Source organism: Alexandromys fortis, unplaced genomic scaffold, assembly GCF_014885135.2.
Source record: "Alexandromys fortis isolate MF-2015 unplaced genomic scaffold, M_Fortis_MF-2015_v1.1 scaffold_224, whole genome shotgun sequence".
NCBI classification, from domain to species: domain Eukaryota; kingdom Metazoa; phylum Chordata; class Mammalia; order Rodentia; family Cricetidae; genus Alexandromys; species Alexandromys fortis.
Genome location: NW_026068104.1, coordinates 97319 through 118588, shown reverse-complemented (window position 1 = coordinate 118588; position 21270 = coordinate 97319). Strand labels below are relative to the sequence as shown.

Sequence of the window (21270 nt, the reverse complement as noted above, 5' to 3'; positions counted from 1 at the left end):
CAACATCCCAAATATATGCTCACCTCACTATCTAATCTACTTAAAATATTTTAATCTATTTAAATATCTAATCTATTTAAAATATCTAATCTATTTAAAATATTTTAAAACATAAAAAATATATGTTTAGAATATATTCTCTTTCTGATGGCCATATTATATATTGCCTTATCCCCTCAGGAGAGGCCTTTTTTGACCAAAAAATGTAAAAAAGAGCACCCACCACTTCACAAAAGATCTAGAAATCCTAATCCACCTGCACTTTCTTCCCACTGTATTTACTACTAACTGGTACGTATGTAAATTACACACACACACACACACACACACACACACACACACACCTTTCCACATTATAGTACAAATTTCAGAGGGCAGAGGCTGCTTTTCTCACTTTAGCATTCCTAATATTTATATGCTATAAATTATTTGTTAAATAAATAGCAAGTTAGGCAGCAAGAGAACGGAAAAATACACATAAGCACAGAACACAATTCATTGAGTTTAAAATGCCTGTTATTCCATTCAGAGTAGATTTTCTTAGAGGCCTGTGTTAGAGATATTAATCTAATATTAAAATTAACTAAACTTAAATTTTCAATGTCTTTCATGTGTATGTATGTTGCAAGGTACTAAGGTTGATGAGGATACAGGAATACCATGATATCCAACCAAAGAGACAGTGATATATTACAAAGGTTAAAAAAAGAAACACAAAAGGTTCCCTGTACTGAAATTTGACAAGCCACTATACTGTTTGATGAATTTAAAGGATTTTCAAGAGTAATATTAATTTTCTGTAATCTCTGCCTTCCTACCTATTATTGTGGATTTTGAGTCAGTGATAAAGTTTAGGCTCTGAATCAACTTTTAGCTGCCATTTGTTGGAGAATGTGATATTGGTCAAATTATTCCCTATAAAGCTTTGTTTTCCCTTCTTTTTAAAAAATTTATTTATTTATTTTATGTATGAATATTCTATCTGCATGTATACCTTTATGCCATAAGAGGGCATCAGATCCCACTGAAGGTGGTTGTGAGCCACCCCATGTGATTGCTGGGAATTGAACTAAGGACCTCTGGAAGAGCAGCCAGTGCTCTTAATCACTGAGCCAGCTCTCCAGCCCGTTTTCCCTTTTATAAAATGGAAACGATCATATACCTACTTCATAGGATAGCTGTTAAATAAAATGGACATAAAAGCATCACTGTTATTATAAAGCAAATGATTAGTAGTTGGTAATTTTACTACTAAGAAATTAAGGAAAATATTTAGCATATCTAAAAACTTTAGTATTTCTTAAACATTATGCAAACTAATATTCCTAAAATTATATTCCTTTTAGGAAAATGTTACATACAAAAAAAATCTTAACAAATAATAACAAACTACAAATTCAATAATTGTTAGTGTATTAATAATGTAATTTCCATTACAAGACTAAAACTGCTCATCTCTGACTTTCAAACTGAAAATATCTGAGAAATACATGATAAGCCTTATGAAAAGATTTTTTTCTCTTTCCTGTTGAATGTCTACCTCTTAGGTATACTAAACTTAATGAATGTCATCTTTCTTATATGAATTCTTATATGGAATTCCTGAGCTCCAATGTAACGTCACTGGGAGGCAGAATGTTCAGAAGGCAATTAGATCAGGGAGGCAGTGGGATAGTGTCCTTATAAAAGAGCTGTTTTGCCCCTTCTGCCATGTGAGGACACGGTGAGAACACGGGCATCTGTGAATCAAGAAGCAGGCCCTTGCCAGACCCAATTCTTTTGGTGCCTTGATTTTCAATTTTCCCTCCTTTAGAACTGTGAGAAATAAATATTTATTATTTGATCCAGTTCATTATAGTGGTACAGATGCCTAAATAGACGAAGAGAGTACTCATAGGATATCAATGATTTCCATAAGTATCCCAGGTTTGCTGATTCAGCCAGTTTTGTTTATTACAGTGAAAGAATAAAGAAAAAGATTAAGGATCAAGAATACCAGACACCAACCTCAAAGCACTCTCTTAGACCAGAGTTGTATTAATCCATCCAGAACTAAGTACTAAAAAGAGAAATGAAACTGTCTAGTGGAATAAAGGAACTAAGAATAAAGGGACAGGTGAGAAAGAGGAAGGTAGTAGGGAAGGAGGAGATATATAAAGACTAGGTGAGGCTGGGCAGTGGTGGTACGTGTCCTTAATCCCAGCACTTGGGAGACAGGCAGGTGGATTTCTGAGTTCGAGGCCAGTCTGGTCTATAATTGCTAGTTCCAGGACAGGCTCCAAAACTACAGAGAAACCCTGTCTCTAAACAAACAAACAAACAAACAAACAACAAAGAAAGAAAAGAAAAGAAAGACTAGGTGAATACAAAATCAGAACTCAAGAGAGGAGCAAGCACTGATACTGGTATCTTAGAAATTATAAAGTACAACTAGCAAAAGTCATGTAGGAAGCAAGTCACAACCTAAGTATAGTTTCCTGACACAGTTTATAAATCTGGTAATAAGAGTCACAACTGTTTCCTCTTTTAGCAGCTACCACTAGAAACCACCCTGGGTCACTGATGACAATTACTTGTCTTCTCATAACAGCAACAAAAAATGGACTAGTAAGTGGAAAGATTTGAAGAAAAGCAAAATCATAAGGTTGTAAGTCTACGCTTTCTCAGTTAAAATCCTTTCCTATGCTCTTCAAAATTACCCACAAGACACAATGCCTAGCAATCTGGGATGCCAAAATATGCAACTTATATATTCCATTCATTTACTCCCCCCCCCATTCTGTGGTTCCTATTTCTAGTGACAGCTTTCAGAAAGTTCAGATTATGGACCTTAGAATTACCTGAAAATGAGAAAGAAAAAGAAGTGAATGTTTCATAAATCAGCATAAGCTGTCAAACGTCGTTTGGAACAATTTTGTCTTCTAGGAATAAATTTAATGAATGTTCTAAGTCTGTATATCTTTTCCATAAAACAATATGAAGAAAGTAAGTTTAAATCTCACCTGATGTTTCATGTAATGATTCATATAAGGGGTTGCCATTCTACTAACTTTGAGACAAAATGGACACAGCAAGTTCTTAGTGTTCTCATGGGATGATCGAAAGTGAGTTTCTACATCAGAAAATATTGATGATCTAAACTGGCAAACCTAGAAATAAAGTTTAAGCTCAATATAAAATTTTATAATTTGCATATAATTTACATCACATTAGCAGTGACATATCATTGGTTTAGAAAAACATTCTGCACTAGGGATATTTTAAAACATAGATTTTATTCCTCTTTGCAGATCGATCATCCCTTATGTTGACTTAAATTTTTAAGCACTGATCCCACTTATTCTTTTTTCAGGCTAAGCCAGAGACAGTATATTTTTATGTTGCTGTCTTAATACCGGAAGTCACTTCAAATTCTGAAAAACCACTGGTCTAAAGATATTTAGTTCTCAAATATTTCCTATTTTCCAAAACATCTGTATTCTTCCCTGTATGATAAGCCCATCTTTGTCATTCTCTAGTTGGACAATTTCGATTACAGTAGTCAGAGAACTATGGCCAAGAAGGCCAAATCTAGCCCATTATACCCATGTATGAACAATTCCCAACAAATGGAAATCTCACTAAACAGAGGTTTTTCAATTTTAGTATATTAATTAATTTTATTTAAATGCTTCAGAAATAAAAGGAAACAATACTATTTAATGGCATGCAGACACTGAACAAACACTGAAGTATACAATAAATGTGTATACCTGGCAAATATATGGCATTTCACCAGGCTTATGAGTGTCCTTCATATGTTGTAAAAGCATATGCTCTGTTTCAAATGACAATTCACAGATTTTACAAATAGCTGAAAGAGAAAAAAAAATACCATTTTCACATGCATATGAAAACAAGATTCATTTTGTATAAATCAAAACATCAAATAATACAGTAACACTACTACTATGAGTAGTAAAAGAAACAGGTTCCCTAATAATCAGATAATCAAATTCATTAAAACTGTTACTTACTAGAAAAATCATGAGGAGTGTGTGTACTTTCAATGTGGCACTGTAGCTGAAAGGGGTTGGGATACTGCCGATAGCAGTGCTGGCATGTGGTATGGCTTTCCCAGGACTCACTGTTCTGTTTTTCATGCTCCAAGTGATGTTTCATGTGGTTCATGAACCTAGAAATCAGAGTAAAATAGGTGCAAAATGCAGATTTATAACAACAAAAAGTTCACAAATAATTATCTGATCCTAAAAATTTTAAAATGTAGTTGCATGGCTGCAATTCAAGATATTATATTTATGTCCTTAGAGTCAGCTTTTTGGGAAGTGACTGGATCCTGAAGGCTCTGATCTAATCAATGTATTAATTCAGTGGTGTAGTCGTAATAAAACGGCATCACTGGAAGGCAGGACCTAGCTGAGGGAAGTAGATCATTGGCTGCAGACCCTAAAATGAGGGACCTTGCCCCTGGCACTTCCTATGCCTCTTAATTACCAAGATAAATGACTTTCCTTCACTATATCCTTCCTCCATGTTGATTCTGCCTTGCAACAGGCACCAGCTAATCATGGACTGGAACCTCTGAAACCATGAAGAAAACAATTCTTTCTTCCTTAAACTGTTTCTCTTAGATATCTGTCACAATGTCAAAAATTATAATGCAGAAAGTATTATTTTTCTTGCAGTGTGTTAAATCTTTGTAACACCTTCCATTTGCTTAGTTTTACATTCTCATAAATGGGCTTCTTATGAGAAGGAACTTTGCCTTTCCATGACAAAGCTTATGATATAAATGGGCAAACCTATTTTAAAGCCTTTACCAAACTGAATTTAACTCAATCAATCAAAACACTTTGGTGTATGTGGCGGCTCACAGCTGTAATCGTAGAGCTAGGGAGGCTAAGGTAGGAAGTAAGAGAAACAACAATCAAAAGCAATTTTAAGATTAGGTTGACTATAACAAATCACTATGAGTTTCTATAAAAACCATGCTATAATTGAGTAATAATCTTATCAGTTTAGAGAACCAATCATCTCGGAGGTTTTGATCATTCATCTCCTATTCACACCACTACCAAAGCACTCTTTATTTCTGTTTGTTGAGACAAAGTCTCATGTAGCCCAAACTGGCCTTGAATTTATTACATAGCTGATGCCTGTGTTGAAATTCTGATCCTCCTGCCTCTACCTTCTGAGTGCTGGGATTACAGGCTTCAAAACACTGTTCTTTATACCTGGCTATAATTACATTCTACAATATCTACTTTTTTAGAGTCAGGGTTTCTAGGTAGCCCAGGATGGTTTCACAATCATACAGTCTCAGCATCCTAGGTACTGGGATTATTGGCATTGCACAGTTCAGTTTCTGTGCTCTCTTCTCAAGTTACTCAACCCCCCAATGCCTCAGGCTCTTTAGCTATGAAATTAGACTAATAATATTCATGTCTCAGGATTATGATGAATATCTAAAGCATATCAAATAAATCCTGAAATCACCACGTAACACATGATAAGTCATATGCAGTCTCACATTCTCATTTCAGGTCAGGAAAGGCAGAGACTGCAGATCCCCAGAATAAGGCAACTAGATACACTAGATTAAATGATGGGCACTGTGTGCAACTGAGAGACCCTGCCTCAATGAATGAAGGTGAGAGCAACTTAGGAAGGATTTCCTGTCAGTGTCTGACCAGACACACACACACACCACAGACATATGTGAACTAGAGAGTAAGCAAGTAGATGAAGACAGAACAGACATCAGTCAGACACAGACCCACAGACATGTAGTCCTATGAGTAATGACAGAAGGTCATGTGTGCAGTGCACTGGAGACACAACTTCCCAGGGAATGCTGATGGATCATGTGAATCTAGAAGGAGTCAGTTTTTTATTCCTCTGCAGACAAACAATTCAAGGTATAATGTAGGTTTGAGTGTTAAGTCTAAAGCAATGAATTTTTTTTTGAATCAAACCTGATAGAATGTACCTATTATTTTAGGGGAGCAAACTTAAGATTTTTTTCAAAAGAGCAGTTTCCATGGGGGGGGGGATTAATTGTACTCTAGAAAAAGTGAAAAAGAACTCAAAATATGTATACAAAGAATTGAAAATATATCATAAAAACAGATACTCCAATGAAATAGTAAGCAATATTTAACGGGCATTTCACAAGACAGTTGTAGGCACTGATGAGCTTAAGGTTCTCAGCACCATTATTCATCTGGAAACTGCAAAGAACACCACAGTTCCAATGCCCACCCTCCTCATCTCAATTTCGCATCACCAGATGCCTACCAGCATGGCTACAACAACAAAATCTAGCACTGACAAAAGTAACTGGATCCAATGAGAGAGTAAATTAAAATGTTCCCTTTACTGTGTGCCTGACAGTATTCCCTAAAGTGAACACATCTGTTCCATTGCTTAGCAATGTAAATACATAGAGTACAATATCTTCTCTACTCTTTTGGTTTTCGTAGATGTCTGTAAGTTACTCTGAAAAGTAATCCTTGTTAAATATTTAAGCAATTTTATTATAAAATGTTGGGAAACTAGCACTGTTACACACATGAACTCACAGTAGTTGTGACTGTATGCACAAGGCCTATACAGGATCAAGCCAGTCAAAATCTCAGCATGGATTGAGAAAGAGTTCATGAAGTCCCATTCCTAATCGAGAAACTACTGACAATTAATGGCTGCTGGTGGGAGAGAAGAGTCAGTTTTCTTCAGGAATGTGGTCCCTAAAAGATTGCTCATGCTCCAGTGGATGGCCCTACATTGCTACACCAAACAGTACTAGGTGGACCCAGTAGGTTTAAGGGAAAAAAAACAATGACCTTGGGAGTAAAAAGTAGGGGAAAGAAATGGGGTGGAATTGATCAAAATGTTTTATATGCATATAGGAAATTCTCAAACAATAAAAACAGTAAGAAAAGGGCTACTAACCCATACTTTATTAGTTTCCCTAAAGCTGTACTGTATGTGTCTATAAAGTCTACAAGCTATGTGAAGATTTTACTGACTCATGTCTGTATTTGACAGAGCTCATAGCCCAATTCTTACAAATAGTAGTAATTTAGTAAATATGAATAGAATAAAAGAATGAATAAAAGACCAGGCTTTAAGAAATATATTAGGTTATATTTATAAAAAAATTCTAGTGGGGGCATGGTGGTACATACCATTAATTCAGGATTAAAGCAGAGCCAGGCAGAGCTATGTGGTCTTAAGGCCAGTCTAGTTTACACAGTGAGTTCCAGACTAGTCATAGGTACACAGTGAGACCCTCTCTCAAAATTTTTTTCTCTAATCCAGGCATGGTTTAAAACCTTTAGTTCTAGCACTTGGGAGGCAGGGGGATCGCTGTGTATTCGAGGCAAGCCTGAGATACAATAATGAGTTCCACAACAGCCAGAGCTACTAAATAGAGAGACCCTGTCTCAAACTTTTTTTCCTCTAGAAAAATCTTAGAAGTATTAACAATAAATATCAAGAAAAATATTATACACACACCAATTGGGAAAACAAAGTCATTTACCACAAATACAAGGCTATAAAACCAATGAAAAAAATTCAGTCAATTGTCTTATTTTGATTTATTACTATCTTACTTATGATGATAAATATTCAACATGCCATATAATTCAGATAATAAAATATAAGCTCTTAAATTTTAAGATAAAAACTTACAAAATCTTTAGAATTTCAACCAGGCATGGTGGCACACACCTTTAACCCCATTAATCAGGAGGAAGAAGCAGGTACAGCTCTGAGTTTAAGGCCAGCCTAGTCTACATAGTGAATTTGGATATATAGTAAGAACCTGTCTCAAAAAAAAAAACTTTAGAACTCCATTGTATATGTTATAAAAATTGTAAAGAAAAAAAACCAAAGCAGACATGTTGTATACAACTTCTCTAAAGAAGATAATTTAAATATGAATAATTTTTTTCCTGAGGTAAATATGCTGAAAATTATGAGTTGAAAAAAATGAGCTAGAATAAAAATTCGAGCTAATATTGAAAAATAAGACTAGCATGGAAGATACTAGGCAGAATAAAGTAGTTCTTGTTATGTAAATAAATATAAGATTCAACACGACGAGAAAATAAATGTAGGGATGTGGTGACTGATCTTGGTTATCAATTTGATCACATCTGGATTAAGTAAAACCCAGGCTGCAAGATCCGTAAGGGATTTTCTTTACTGCCATCATTTGAGGTGAGAAGACTCACCTTCTGATGGTAGCTACATAAAAGGCTATAGAGGAAGGAAGACTATGCTTTTCGCCTACTTTTTCTAGATTTCAACAAAGACTGAAGACTGGCAGCTCTCTAGGACTTCCTTGGGACTCTGACACCAGACTGGGGACTGCTGAGACATCTAGTCTTGTAGACCGAACAACTATCAAATCCTTGGCCTTTCCATCAAAAGACAGCCACTGTACAACTACTTGGACCACAGCCTGCCTGTTAAGCTACTCTAACAAATCCCTCTACACATATTTATATATATATATATTCATGCTATCAGTTATGTTTCTTTAGAGAACTCTGACCAATACAGATTGGAATGTGGTGTCTAGGAAGAGAATGGACCTGACAGGCTCATATGTTTGAATATTTGTTTTCAAAAGGGAGGAACTGTTCAGAAATGCCTTGTTATAAGGGACGTGTCACTAGAGTCAGGCTTTGAGGTTTCAAAAGACTCCGGTCACTTTCAGTGTCTTGATCTCTTTCTGCCTCCTATTTGTGGATAAAGATGTGAGTTCCCAGCTGTTCCTGATACCATACCTCTGCTTCACTTGAAACAATAAGCTCAAATTAAAACCTTGGCCATGGTGTTTTATCACAGCAATAGGAAAGTAACTCAGACAAGTGGAAAATATGTTATTTTCCCCAAGTTACAGTAAATACTCTTGTGTTTTCTTAAGCTATCTGAAAAATTCTAACTGGGTAGACCCAGGTATAAAACTATGAAATAGAAGACAAAATAAAAATTTTCTTTTGTGGAATATTATTTTAACTGGGCAAAGATGTGTTATATTCGTTTATACTGCAGACTATTATTTTAACTGCATAAAGGTATGCTGTTAATTATGAAAAGATGTGTGGCTGTTTCACTTTGCTTGCCTAAGTCACCTGATTGGTCTAATAAAAAGCTGAACGGCCAACAGCTAGACAGGAGAGGGATAGGCTGGTCTTCCCGGCAGAGAGTAAATAGGGAAGGAAGAGGCAGGAAAAAGAGAAGAGAAAAAGGGATATGCCTGGGACCAGCCAGCCAGGCACAAGCAGTGAAAGTAAGATTTACAGAAGGAAAGAAAAGATAAAAAGCTCTGAGGCAAAAGGTAAAGAGAAACAGGTTAATTTAAAGTTAAAAGAGCTTGCTGGAAAAGAGCCTAAGTTAGGGTTGAACATTCAAAACTAATACGTCTCTTCGTCATGATTTGGCAGCTGGTTGGTGGACCAAAAGAAAAGCCTGGTACAACTTTCAGCATAACAAATAGCCTTTCTTAGCAGAAATATTATGATGGTTTACCTAAGGATAGCAAAGAAAAATGTATTTATACTAAAAGATCAAGATGCAAATTATTGTTTCTTAATTTTCAAACAAAGAAATATTTACATACCTAATATTATTTTTAAGAACTTTTGAGCAACTGAAGCATTTAAAAGTTGTGTAAGTCTTTAGATCTTCCTCAACCGCTCCTTCATGTCTTCCATAGTAAAAATCACTAACTAGCATGATCAATTTTTCTTTATCCGAGCCAATGTTAGCTTTGTTTTCAGTCGTTGAATGTTCTGACTTAACAGTCTCCAGAAAGTTATTTATCATGTCTGGGCAGCAACGCTAAAAGAAGAGAAATAGTATGTTTTATTTGTACTTCTTATAAAAACCAGACATTATTCTATATTTACAGTAGGTTCAGATCATATAAAGCTATGCTTAGCAATATATGATATATGGGAAGACATCCACCAAAACCACTGGCTTCTTTCCTTATAAATTGCAAAAATTCCAACAATAAACACCATTTTAATGAAATAGCTTCCAAAATAAATGGAAAACTTTTAAAACTTTAAATTACCTTGTAATTTTTCTTTTCAGAGTAGGACTTATTAATTTGCTTTTTGAACACAAATCATAGATTTCATTCATATTAATGTCAAGATATAACTTAAAAGTCACATATATCATTTATGTATGATGCTTAATTACCTAATGACATAGTAATATTTTAACAAAGCATAGTTGGAACTAGACTTATGTGGAGAGTTGGTATGTTCTTCTCCTAACATAAAGTATGTCCCACAAAGAAAAGAGTTATCAGTTACATCCTCAAAATCTCAATGTGTCCTATCTATAATACTTAAGTATTTCACGGGGGAAATTTACTTTGAATAAAATCAGAATCTCATTTAAACTGATACTAGTAAGTCTTTTCTCAATGGAAAAAATTAATTTTTTATTATATATAATTTTCAGTGGTAGAATTTCTCTAGGAGGATTCTCTAAGAATAACTGGAACAGAGAGGAAAGGTGGCTTAGCAGTTAAGAACATTGGACCTGGGGTTCAATTCTGAGCACCCACATCAACACGACTGGAACTGTAGTCCTGAGGGGGCCAATGCTGCTTCTAGCATCCAGGAGCACTAGGCAAGTTAAGTAGTGCACAAACATACATAAAACAAAGCACCCAAACACATAAAATGAAAAAAAAACATTAAAATAATAACGAGAACAAAATAAAATGGGAGAAAATGTTAGCAAATTCGAATTCTTATAATTGTTAAGTATTTAAACTTTTTATTTAAGGTGTTAGAAAACAACTGTGACTGGTTGGTGGTGGCGCACGCCTTTAATCCCAGCACTTGGGAGACAGAGGCAGGTGGATCTCTGTGAGTTTGAGGCCAGCCTGGTCAACAAGAGCTAGTTCTAGGTCAGGTTCCAAAATTAAAGAAAAACACTGTCTCGGAACACAAACAAACAAAAGACAATGAATAAATAAATAGTAAAAAAGAAAACAACTGTGAGAATTCTTATAATTCAGTAGCACAACAATAACAACCATACTAAAAACATCTTAAACCAACTTAAAAATAATCAGATGGTAGAAAAGGGACTTATGTATGAAAGTAGAAAAATTACTTTCAGAAAAACAAATGACCATATAATTAAATCTCAGTAAATGTTATCTATGCTGGATTTAATATATAAAGTCATTGCTGACTGGATTAGCATTTTGCCATTTATGAAAGAATTTTACATTACTTATTGTGATGGCTAACGTTGCTTGCCAATATGACTAAATCTAGAATTAGCTAAAACCGAAGCATCTAGGCCCACCTGTGAGGGATTTTTCTCAGTTGGATCATTTGAGGTGAGACCCACCCTAAATCTAGGTTATATCTCCTGGTGGCATCTCACATAAAAGAACAAAAGAAACTTTTTGGCTTTTTGCCTGCTTGCTTTCACTCTCACTGGTAAGTTTACTGATCCCGTTCCTGAGTTGTTCCTTTGCTGGTGTTAGAACCCAGTCTTTTGGGATTCCAATTTGGAATGCAAACTGGCAACTTGGTAGGCTTAGAACTCCTAATAAGAGACACTCAGTGAAGTGGATTGAACAACTACCGGATCTCCTTGACCTTTTCCTTAGGAGATAATCACTGTTGGACTACTTGAACCACAGCTCATAAGCCATTTTAACAAACACTTTTTAGTATATGTTAATATATATTAAATATATTATTGAACTGAATATATATTTTCCTCACCTATCAGTTCTGTTCTTTAGAAAACCCTGAATAATAAACTGATAGTCTATTAGGAATTGCTGTTCAACTTTTTTCTATATCTATTTCCTCTTCTGATCACTAACCCTACTAAAATAGTTATATTCTATTTTTCCCCATTTCCACATTTAGTTATTTCTACTGAGTTTCACTTTTAGTTTTATTGTGATGCCTTTTACCTTTCATTAGTTTTCATTACTTAAATTTTCTAATAAAGATTTGGAAAACAAAAAAGGAAAAGACATTTCTTTTTAAAAAGACATACAAAATGAACGATATGTGAAAAAAAAACACTCAAAATCAGTAACTCAAAAATACAATGAGGTTTTGCCTCACTGGGATGGTTCTATCTAAAAGAGAAAAGATAAGTGGAGAAAGTCAATTCTTTTACACTGTTTGGCGTAAATACAAAACAGTAAAATCAATGTGAAAAAATACAGACGTTCCTAAAAACAATATAACTATATGATCCATCAATACCATACTGGGTATTTATCCAAAACAAGTGAATTTGGGATTTCAAGACAAATCTGCAGGCTCAAGTTCACTGTAGAGTTATTCATAGCCAAGATACAAAAGTAATCTAAATCAACTAAAATACAAATGACAAAGAAAATATGATGAATAGACAGTTTGGAATATTATTCAGCCTTAAGAAAGCAGAGAATTCTACTTATTCCAACCACATGGATAGACCTGGAAGACATTATATAAGTGAAATAGGTCAGTAACAGGGTATTTCATGATTATATTTTCATGAGAAATATACAGTAGTCTAAATAATACAGAAAGAAAGTAGAATGCTGAGTGTCATAATCTGGGAAAGTGGCAATGGATATATAGGTTTAGTTATTTAAGATAAATAGGACCAGCCGGGCGGTGGTGGCGCACGCCTTTAATCCCAGCACTCGGGAGGCAGAGACAGGCGGATCTCTGTGTGTGAGTTCGAGGCCAGCCTGGACTACAAGAGCAGGACAGGAACCAAAAGCTACGGAGAAGCCCTGTCTCGAAATCAAAAAAAAAAAAAAAAGATAAATAGGCCCTAAAGATCTAATGTACAGCATTAATATGCATAGCTGACAACACTGAATTGAATGTTTAAAAATTTGCTAACAGGATAGATTTTGTTGTTATCACAGAAAATGCAAAATGTACAGGTGGAGGTTTCTGAAATTGGTGTGCGCTTATGGTTTCACTTATGCCCACATACCTATACTACCAGTTAAATCTTTTACATCAATGACTGCAAAAAGATCTAACTAAACTCCTGAAAGAAAAGTAGTTTTCACATAGGGTTAGAAAGAAAAAGCAACACCGGTAAAAATTAGAAATATATAAATAATAAAGGGCTTTGGAAATATTGAAAATAATAGGATAAAGTAAGTACATAGCAAGTAGCTGGGCGAGGTAGTGCATGCCTTTAATCCTAGCACTTGGGAGATAGAGGCAAGTAAATCTCTGAGTTCAAGGCTAGCATGGTCTACATAACAAGTTCCAGAACAGTCAAGGCTACATAGAGAAACCCTGTCTCAAAAATAAGGCAATAAATAAATTATTTAGCAAGCAAATGGAAATAGGAAAATAAGAATTATGAGGGCCAGGAAAATGCTTCAGTGGGGAAAGCATTTCTGAACATGGGTGAAAAGCTGATTTTGGATCCCCAGAACCTAGAAAGGTCAGGCATGGTAACACACGCCTATAATACTATACTACTACATAAAGATGGGCTACAAGAGCTAGTTCCAGGACAGGCTCCAAAACCACAGAGAAACCCTGTCTCGAAAAACCAAAAAAAAAAAAAAAAAAAAAAAAGATGGGAGGCAGAGATTGGAGAATGTGGCATACACAGCCCCCACCAACAAAGAGACCCTGTCTTAAACAAGGTGGAAAGCAAGGACTAAAACTTGAGGTTGTCCTTGGACCTCTACATGTATACGGTGGGAAGTGCACACTTACACACAAACACACAAATTTGCACAGACATATACCTACACATTTACACATGAACAATATAAATAAATTAAAATGGAATTTAGGCCAGAATGCATTAAACAAGGCAAAAGGATACTTTATTTAAAATGTCAGTGAAGTTATGAAACACACGCAGAGAAAAAGATACAGAGACATACAAAATAGAATTGTAAAATATCAAAGTACTGATGATGTAAGACTGGCTTCACTATTCTTACATGCTCAGGGACTTAGAGGGATTAACATCCAGGATCAGTTTTGTTCCCAGATTAGATACTGCATTTGAAATGTTGGAATTCATTCTTACTCTTGTACTTTTCTCAAGGGGCGGGATTTAATAAAAATATCTTTGGAACAGTAAGCAGAATCTTTCCTAAGATGCTTCTTTGCATTCTCCCTATCCTTCTTTTCCATGTCACCTATCTTACTTATTGTTTTTCTTGCATCTTCACTCACTACCATTTACATGGGGCAGGCAAAGAGAAGACGAACTATCTTTTTTTTGTTGTTGTTTTGGATTTTTCGAGACAGGGTTTCTCTGCAGCTTTTGATTCCTGTCCTGGAACTAGCTCTTGTAGACCAGAGTGGCCTCGAACTCACAGAGATCCACCTGCCTCTGCCTCCTGAGTACTGGGATTAAAGGCCTGCGCCACCACCGCCCAGCTAAAATGAACTATCTTTAGAAAGATACAACAGAATACCATATTATCTCATAAAATATTTTAATAGTAATCCCTCTAAATCCCATACTTTAGTAGCTTCAAATTTATCTAAAACCTAAGTTCAGGAGTTTGAAATACCAATATAAAGCTATAATTCATTAATAACTGTATATATCCTATTTTGTATATATCATAAGAAATGGTTCATTAGGAAACTGTGGAAAACTAAGACACACAACTAAAATTTCCATTGAAAAATAGGAAACGAATATAACAACATGGAAAAAAGTATAAAATAGAAGGAAATTTTGTTATATTTTAGATTAATAAAACACCTGCTTTATGAGAAGTAAAAAGAATGGCACAATTTAGTCAATAAAATATTACGGTTTATGAATTTTCATTTAAAATTAAAAAGCAACGCACACATACTATAGAGTATACATGATCACATACGATGGTGTATGTAGGATGAACTTTTATAATTTTATGATTGGGAAGAATTTAAATTTTGTATAATCGTTATGAAAATTAATTTTTATTCATATGAAAATGACAATAAAAGGTTTTTATTTAAATATATAGACAAACACTCTCTACTACTCTTACTATTTCTTGGATTTATAAACATTTTGAAAACTCAAAATTTGACACTATTTTACCTTCATGTGGCATTTCAAAGGATCCAAAAAACTGAACTTAACTTTGCACTTTGGACAAGATCTTAATGAAGGTGCTCCAGTTTCAGCCTGAATTGATGAGGTATTTTCATCTAAAATAAATTGAGGACTTTTATGAGTAAAAACTGATCTTTTAAAAAGCTTAAAAATCTTTAAAAAATCCATCTCACAATTATTAAAATGGTTTCTAACTAATACATTTTTCTACATGAGATTTCATACTTACTTGATAGTACAACCTGGGAAGAAGCCTCGGAAGGAGACTTATTTAAAGATGATGAAGAGGAAGAATTTGTTTCAGAAACGCTTTCATTGGTCTTTGGCTTTTTTGGATTAACACTGTTTAATTTGGAAGTGGAAGGATGTTTTAATCCTAACGAAGTTTGTTCGATACCTACAAAGATTTGAACAGCAGGAAAGATTTATAAATGCTTTAGTACAGAATATTACTTATTTAAATTGCTATAAAAATAGCCTTAGATTTTAATATAGTAAAAACACCTTGGAGCTAACCTAAATAAAAAAAATCATAAAGCAGAAATTATACAAGGAAGCAGCTTCATATATATTTCAGATTCACAAAATAAACTTTATGCAAGAAAACTATAAGGATACTTTCAAATAAAGCTATCCATTAAAGGAAGCAGGCTGAAGGAAAAAAAAAGAAAAGCATAAATCACACAAAACCCAAAGCAACAATAACAACAATAATATAACAAAAAAGAGAGAAAAGAGAAGGTAAATAACTTTTTCTGAGCTACTCCCTTACAAATGAACTTATGTTCTGGTGATTAAAGATATTTAAACTTAAAAAAAATTACTCATTCTAAAATCCAGGAGAATTCTTTATAGTTGTTTTAAAAATCTTGAGCTATCCAATCAAAGTTTTCTTTCTTATGTAGAAAATGGAAACAAAAATGCTTAAGTCATTCATATGAAAAAAAACTATAGTTACCCAACTACTATACCAAGTTAATTAGACATAATGGGGAATCCTGACAGAGCCTTTCCTTTTATGTTTTATTTGACTTTTGCGACTGGGAGAAATAGTTTTGTTTTAACACTATTGTCTTAGCATCCAAAGGATTAGGTAATCCATGGCATCTGTTTGAGAAACAGCCAGAAACAGAAAAAGTGATTTTATAAAATAATCCAAAATAAATTGTATTCTGTGACAAAGGCTGTAAAATCACACATAGTTTAATGTTCTCAAGTGTACATTCACAGAAGCAGTAGACATATTCTTGTCAAATTTATGATGTTTCATTCTTTGAGATGATGGTATTCTTTTTCCCATTATTAGAGACTATGGCTACTGAATGATTACTGCCAGCACATGAGACTGACTTTGGTTTCGTTACTTTAATGTTTAAGATGCCTGTGTCACCTGGATAATCAATAAATGTTGGCATTTTGCACTAGGTAATATTATACAATATATCACGTAATAAAAATAGACCATTTTAATATAGCCTTTAAGGATGGATTTATTTTTATTATATTTATGCACATGTATGTTTGTGCATCTCTGTGAATGTACATTACATACATGTCTGCAGTGCCCAGAAGGAGGTGTCAGATCTCTCAGAGCTGGTGTTTGTGCATCTCAGGGAATATAAACTACATGCATGTCTGCAGAGCACACAAGAAGGTGTCAAGACCTCTCAGAACTGGTATTTGTGCATCTTAGGGATGATATGCTACATGCATGTCTACAGAGCTCAGAAGAAGGTGTCAGATCTCCTCGAGCTGGAGCTCCAGGTGGTTGTGAGCTGCATGACATGACATGACATGGATGCAGGGAACTGAGCTCAAGTGCTCTTAACTGCTGAGGCATCTCACCAGCCTTATCTAAATTAAAGAAAATTACTCTTAAAGAGTTTTAAATACTGATCTTTCATGTTATTTATTTTTATTGCTTTGATCTTTGCTATTCCCTACTTTCAAGTCTTCCTATTTACACAAATAAAAATGAGCAGGCGGCCCTAATTAAATCCAGTGGGTCACACAAGAAAAGTAAAAACAAAAAGTGGAATGGGGACTAGGGAGTTGGTGGAGGTGGGACGAGTATGGTGGTGGTGGGGGGAATGAGTGTGGCCAAAATGCATTACAAAATGTGTGAAATTGTCAGAGAATAAATTGATGAAAAAGAATATTTTTGAAATTAATTTTTGGGATGGAGTCTCACTTTGTAGTTCTGGCTGTCCTGGACTTTGCTATGTAAACCACGCTAGCCTTGAACTCATAGAAATCTGTGTGTCTCTGCTGGGAATAAAGGCATGCACCACTACCATGCCTGGCTAAAAACCAAAAAACTTATTCTCATAAAAAATCCTATTTCCCTTCTTCAAATTCAAGCTCAAATCTAATTTTCTCTAAGTTTTCATGGTCATCCTAGACTTCAAACGTTATCACATATTTGTGGTTGTTATTATTATAAACTTTAATAAACCATTTAAAGTTTATAAAACAATTTCACTTTTCTTAATTTTGCAAACTCAATAAAATCCTAAGATGAATAACATTATTTACAAATGGCTCATATTAGGTCCAGAGAATGAATGTATTATGTGAGAAACAGAAAATAATATTTTAAAGTCAGGTAGTAGTGGTGCACACCTTTAATCCCAGAATTTGGGAGGCAGAGACAGGCAATCTCTGGGAGTTCGAGGCCAGCCTGATCTACAGAGCAAGTTCAAGGACAGGCTCCAAAGCTATAGAGAAATCCTATCTCAAAAAACTAAAAAATAAATAAAATCAGTATTTTAATCAATGTGAGAAAAGTGACATAGATTAAGTTAGGTGACTTGATAAAGCCTATACAAATCTGTAGAACAGTGTTTAATATACAGGACAAAGCTCTCTTCTCTACAGTTTAAAAACCTTTGTCGAGACAGGGATTTATGTAGCTCATGCTGCCCTTGAACTTGCTAAGCAGCTAAGACTGGCCCTCGAACTTCTGATCCTCCTGGCTCTACTTCCCACCTGGTGGAATTTCATAAATTTCATACGTGTGCCACCACACTTAGTGGAGGATCTTTAAATAGTGAGTAGGAGTTAGTCTTTAACTTCTAGAAGCTTCACAAATTGAGATTTGTTCTAGGAATGAGACCATGTGCTTAGTAAAATCAAATTTAAGACAACTATTTTATTTCCCTATCAATTTTGGTTCTTGGTTATTTTGCTAACTGGACATAGGTTAATATCAAATGAAGTATTTAGCAAAGTGAGAAAATACTGTGACACTCAAATTACTATAAAACTTTTCCTTTGGTTTGATAAATGTAATATACTACTTATTAGTAAATAAAAATCAAAAGATAATTATGTTCCTTTCTAGTGAAATATATCAAATTAGCTAATAGAGAAGCTACTTTATTCCATTATAAAGAATTTCTTTTTTATCTAGGTAACATTCTTCTACAATCATATTATTTACATTCATTAAGATTTTGTCAAGGCAGAAAAAAATTTTTTAAATGAATTTTATTTCAATTGTCCAATTTCTATTCCTTCACTGAATATATATTAGGTACTGATCATGTGCATATTATATCTCTTTAGTTCTGCCATTTTATTATACCACTCTATTATGTTTAGCTATCTCACATGTCCTTTATTATATAGAAAGTTTACCAAAAAATAAACTAAAGCCATGCCAAATAATAAATATATTTTACCTAGTATTTAAGTCATCAGGAGACTTCTCTGACTTACAGAAACTATATTAAGATTTCATAGCTCACAGGCAGTTCTAAATGAGAATAAACTCAGGCAGGGATGGTGGCGAAATCTTTAATACCAGCACTCAGGAGGCAGAGGCAGAGGCAGGTGGATCTCTAAATTACCAGCCAGCCTGGTCTACAGAGTTAGTTATAAGACAGCCAGGGCTATACAGAGAAACCCTGTCTCAAAATAAAAATAAAAATAAAAAAAAAAAACCAAACAAACAAAAAACCAAAAAAACCCAAACCCAAAAACCTAAATTAGCACACACTAGCTAAACTAACAGAAAGAAAGGAGATAGTCCATTAAATAAGATTGCACATCTAAAGCATTCAGGAATGATAGCTCTATTTCCATCTTATATGCAAAAAATAACACGAAGGCACTGATTTCAGAAGTATGTGTATGCATGTGGGTGTACTTGCGGAACCTGTGGAGGTTAGAGGACAACCTACCCGAGTCAGTTCTCTCATCTTATTGTGTGGGTTCAAAGATCAAACTCAGATCAGCTTGGCAATTGCCTTTGTTGAGCAATCTTTCTGGCTTTTTAAATCTTTATTAATTTGTTTATTTAGTGTGCATCTGTGGATGGCATGGAGTCGATTCTCTACTTTTACTATGTAGGTTCCAGGGATCCAACTTGGGTTACAAGTTTAGCAGCAAGCACCTTTACCTGCTGAGCCATCTTCAAGCCCTTGTATAAAAATTCTATATGAACAGTAACAAAGTCTCTTTTTATAGAATTTTAAGAAGAAATACTAAATCAAACCTTCTGTACTCCTTTTCAGTATGCTGTAGGATGGTTTATCCTTGGTTGAGTCTAACTGTAAGATAGAAGCACCTGGATCATCTTGTGATGAAGTCTTTGAAAAACTCTGTAAAACGTTAAAGTTATTTTGTTAGTTATTAAAAAAGTAAACCGAATTGTATGCTAGTACTACAAAGATCAGTTAGAAAGCACAAAAGTAATTACTACCCTCTGCTAAAATGAGCACATACTGCGTGAAAAGCATATTGGCATTATTAAATATTTTTGTAATTTCTTTGGAAAATTAAAATTAGGTGTAAATAAAGCGTTAAAATAAAAAAGTTATAATACTGGTAAGGTTTCCTTTTTGGTATAACTTCTCGGCAAGAACATTTTAGCAGTATCTACTAAAGGCTTTCAAAACCCATTATTCCTTGATATAATCATTCTACTTCTAAGAATTTGTGTTAAGGAAGTGAAAACAGAGCATTTATAAAAGCAAAACACAAAAACCTGTATGTTCAACAAAAAAGGAATAGTTCCATAAGTTTGACAGACTATTAAGCATGATAAACAATGAATGACAAAGAACTATATTTTCAATACAATATTCAGTTAAAAATGAGGAATAGGCATTAAATCTGTATAAATATGGTCATGAATGACAGACTATACTATCTACAGAAAATAAAAATCAAAATATAAAAACATATTTCCTTGTTTCTAATAACTTTCAGATATATTAACTTTCATAATACAAAATATTTTGTTTGCTTGTCTTATGCTTTCAAGCTGAGATAATTAAGTTGGACGAATTTTCTGTTCTTACTAAATACTACTTTTTTTAATCGAGAAAGAGGAAATAAAACAGTTTCCCAATATAATCTTGCATAGCCTGGGACTGACTATGTAGAACAGACTGGCTTCTTCATCCTCCTGCCTCAGTTTCCTGAATATAGCCATATGCCACCATAACTGGCTCTGTCACTAAATTTTCTCATTAGTTTGTTAGGAACTTATAAAGACAGGGACTGGAGAGATAATGTCTCAGTGGATAAGAGTACTTTCTGCTCTTGCTGGGGACCTGTGGTTCCTGACACCTGAACCACATAAAGGCTTACAATTGAATACAACCCTAGTTCTAGGGGATCTGGAATCCTTTTCTCACTTTTGTAGGTACAAAACACATACATGGTGTGCATAAATACACACAGACATAAGAATTATGGAGACAGATACTGAAATTACCTAAAACAGCCAGGCAGTGATATATACTTAAATGTATGATTAGATATGTATATAAACCCCTGGGCTAATATGGATTGAAATCCTATGTCTTGGTTACCAGCTGGCCTTCGGATAATCATTTAGGCTCCCTGAGTTTCAGTCTCCTCAACCATAAATTGGGAATAGCCTCCCTCATAGGGATGTCCTAAGAATTATGTAAAAATTACATTTGCACATATCAACAGTTTCCCTCCAAATGTTAAACATCACTGCCATTTCTTACTTCTATTAAAAGTCATTTGTTATTGCTCTACTTGGGGGTGATTTTGTTTTGTGAGACAGTCATACTTTGTAGTCTAGCCTGGTCTGGAACTTACTATGAGAAGACTGGTCTTTTTTTTTTTTTTTAAAGATTTCTTTTTTTTATTTATTTATTTATTTTTATTTTATTTTATTTT

The 21270-nt window shown here is 34.3% G+C and overlaps 1 protein-coding gene across 1 annotated transcript in view; it reads right to left on the bottom strand.

Moving 5' to 3' along the window:
- The window catches only part of Znf280c (zinc finger protein 280C), a 54430-nt gene that overhangs the window by 16118 nt on the left and 17042 nt on the right, over positions 1-21270 (bottom strand). The window contains exons 4-10 of the mRNA XM_050123961.1: positions 19607-19712; positions 15338-15505; positions 15094-15203; positions 9635-9855; positions 4017-4174; positions 3753-3853; positions 3003-3149 (exon numbers count right to left, since the gene is read on the bottom strand). Of these exons, the coding sequence (XP_049979918.1) occupies positions 3003-3149; positions 3753-3853; positions 4017-4174; positions 9635-9855; positions 15094-15203; positions 15338-15505; positions 19607-19712 (1011 nt within the window). The remainder of the gene's footprint in view (positions 1-3002; positions 3150-3752; positions 3854-4016; positions 4175-9634; positions 9856-15093; positions 15204-15337; positions 15506-19606; positions 19713-21270) is intronic.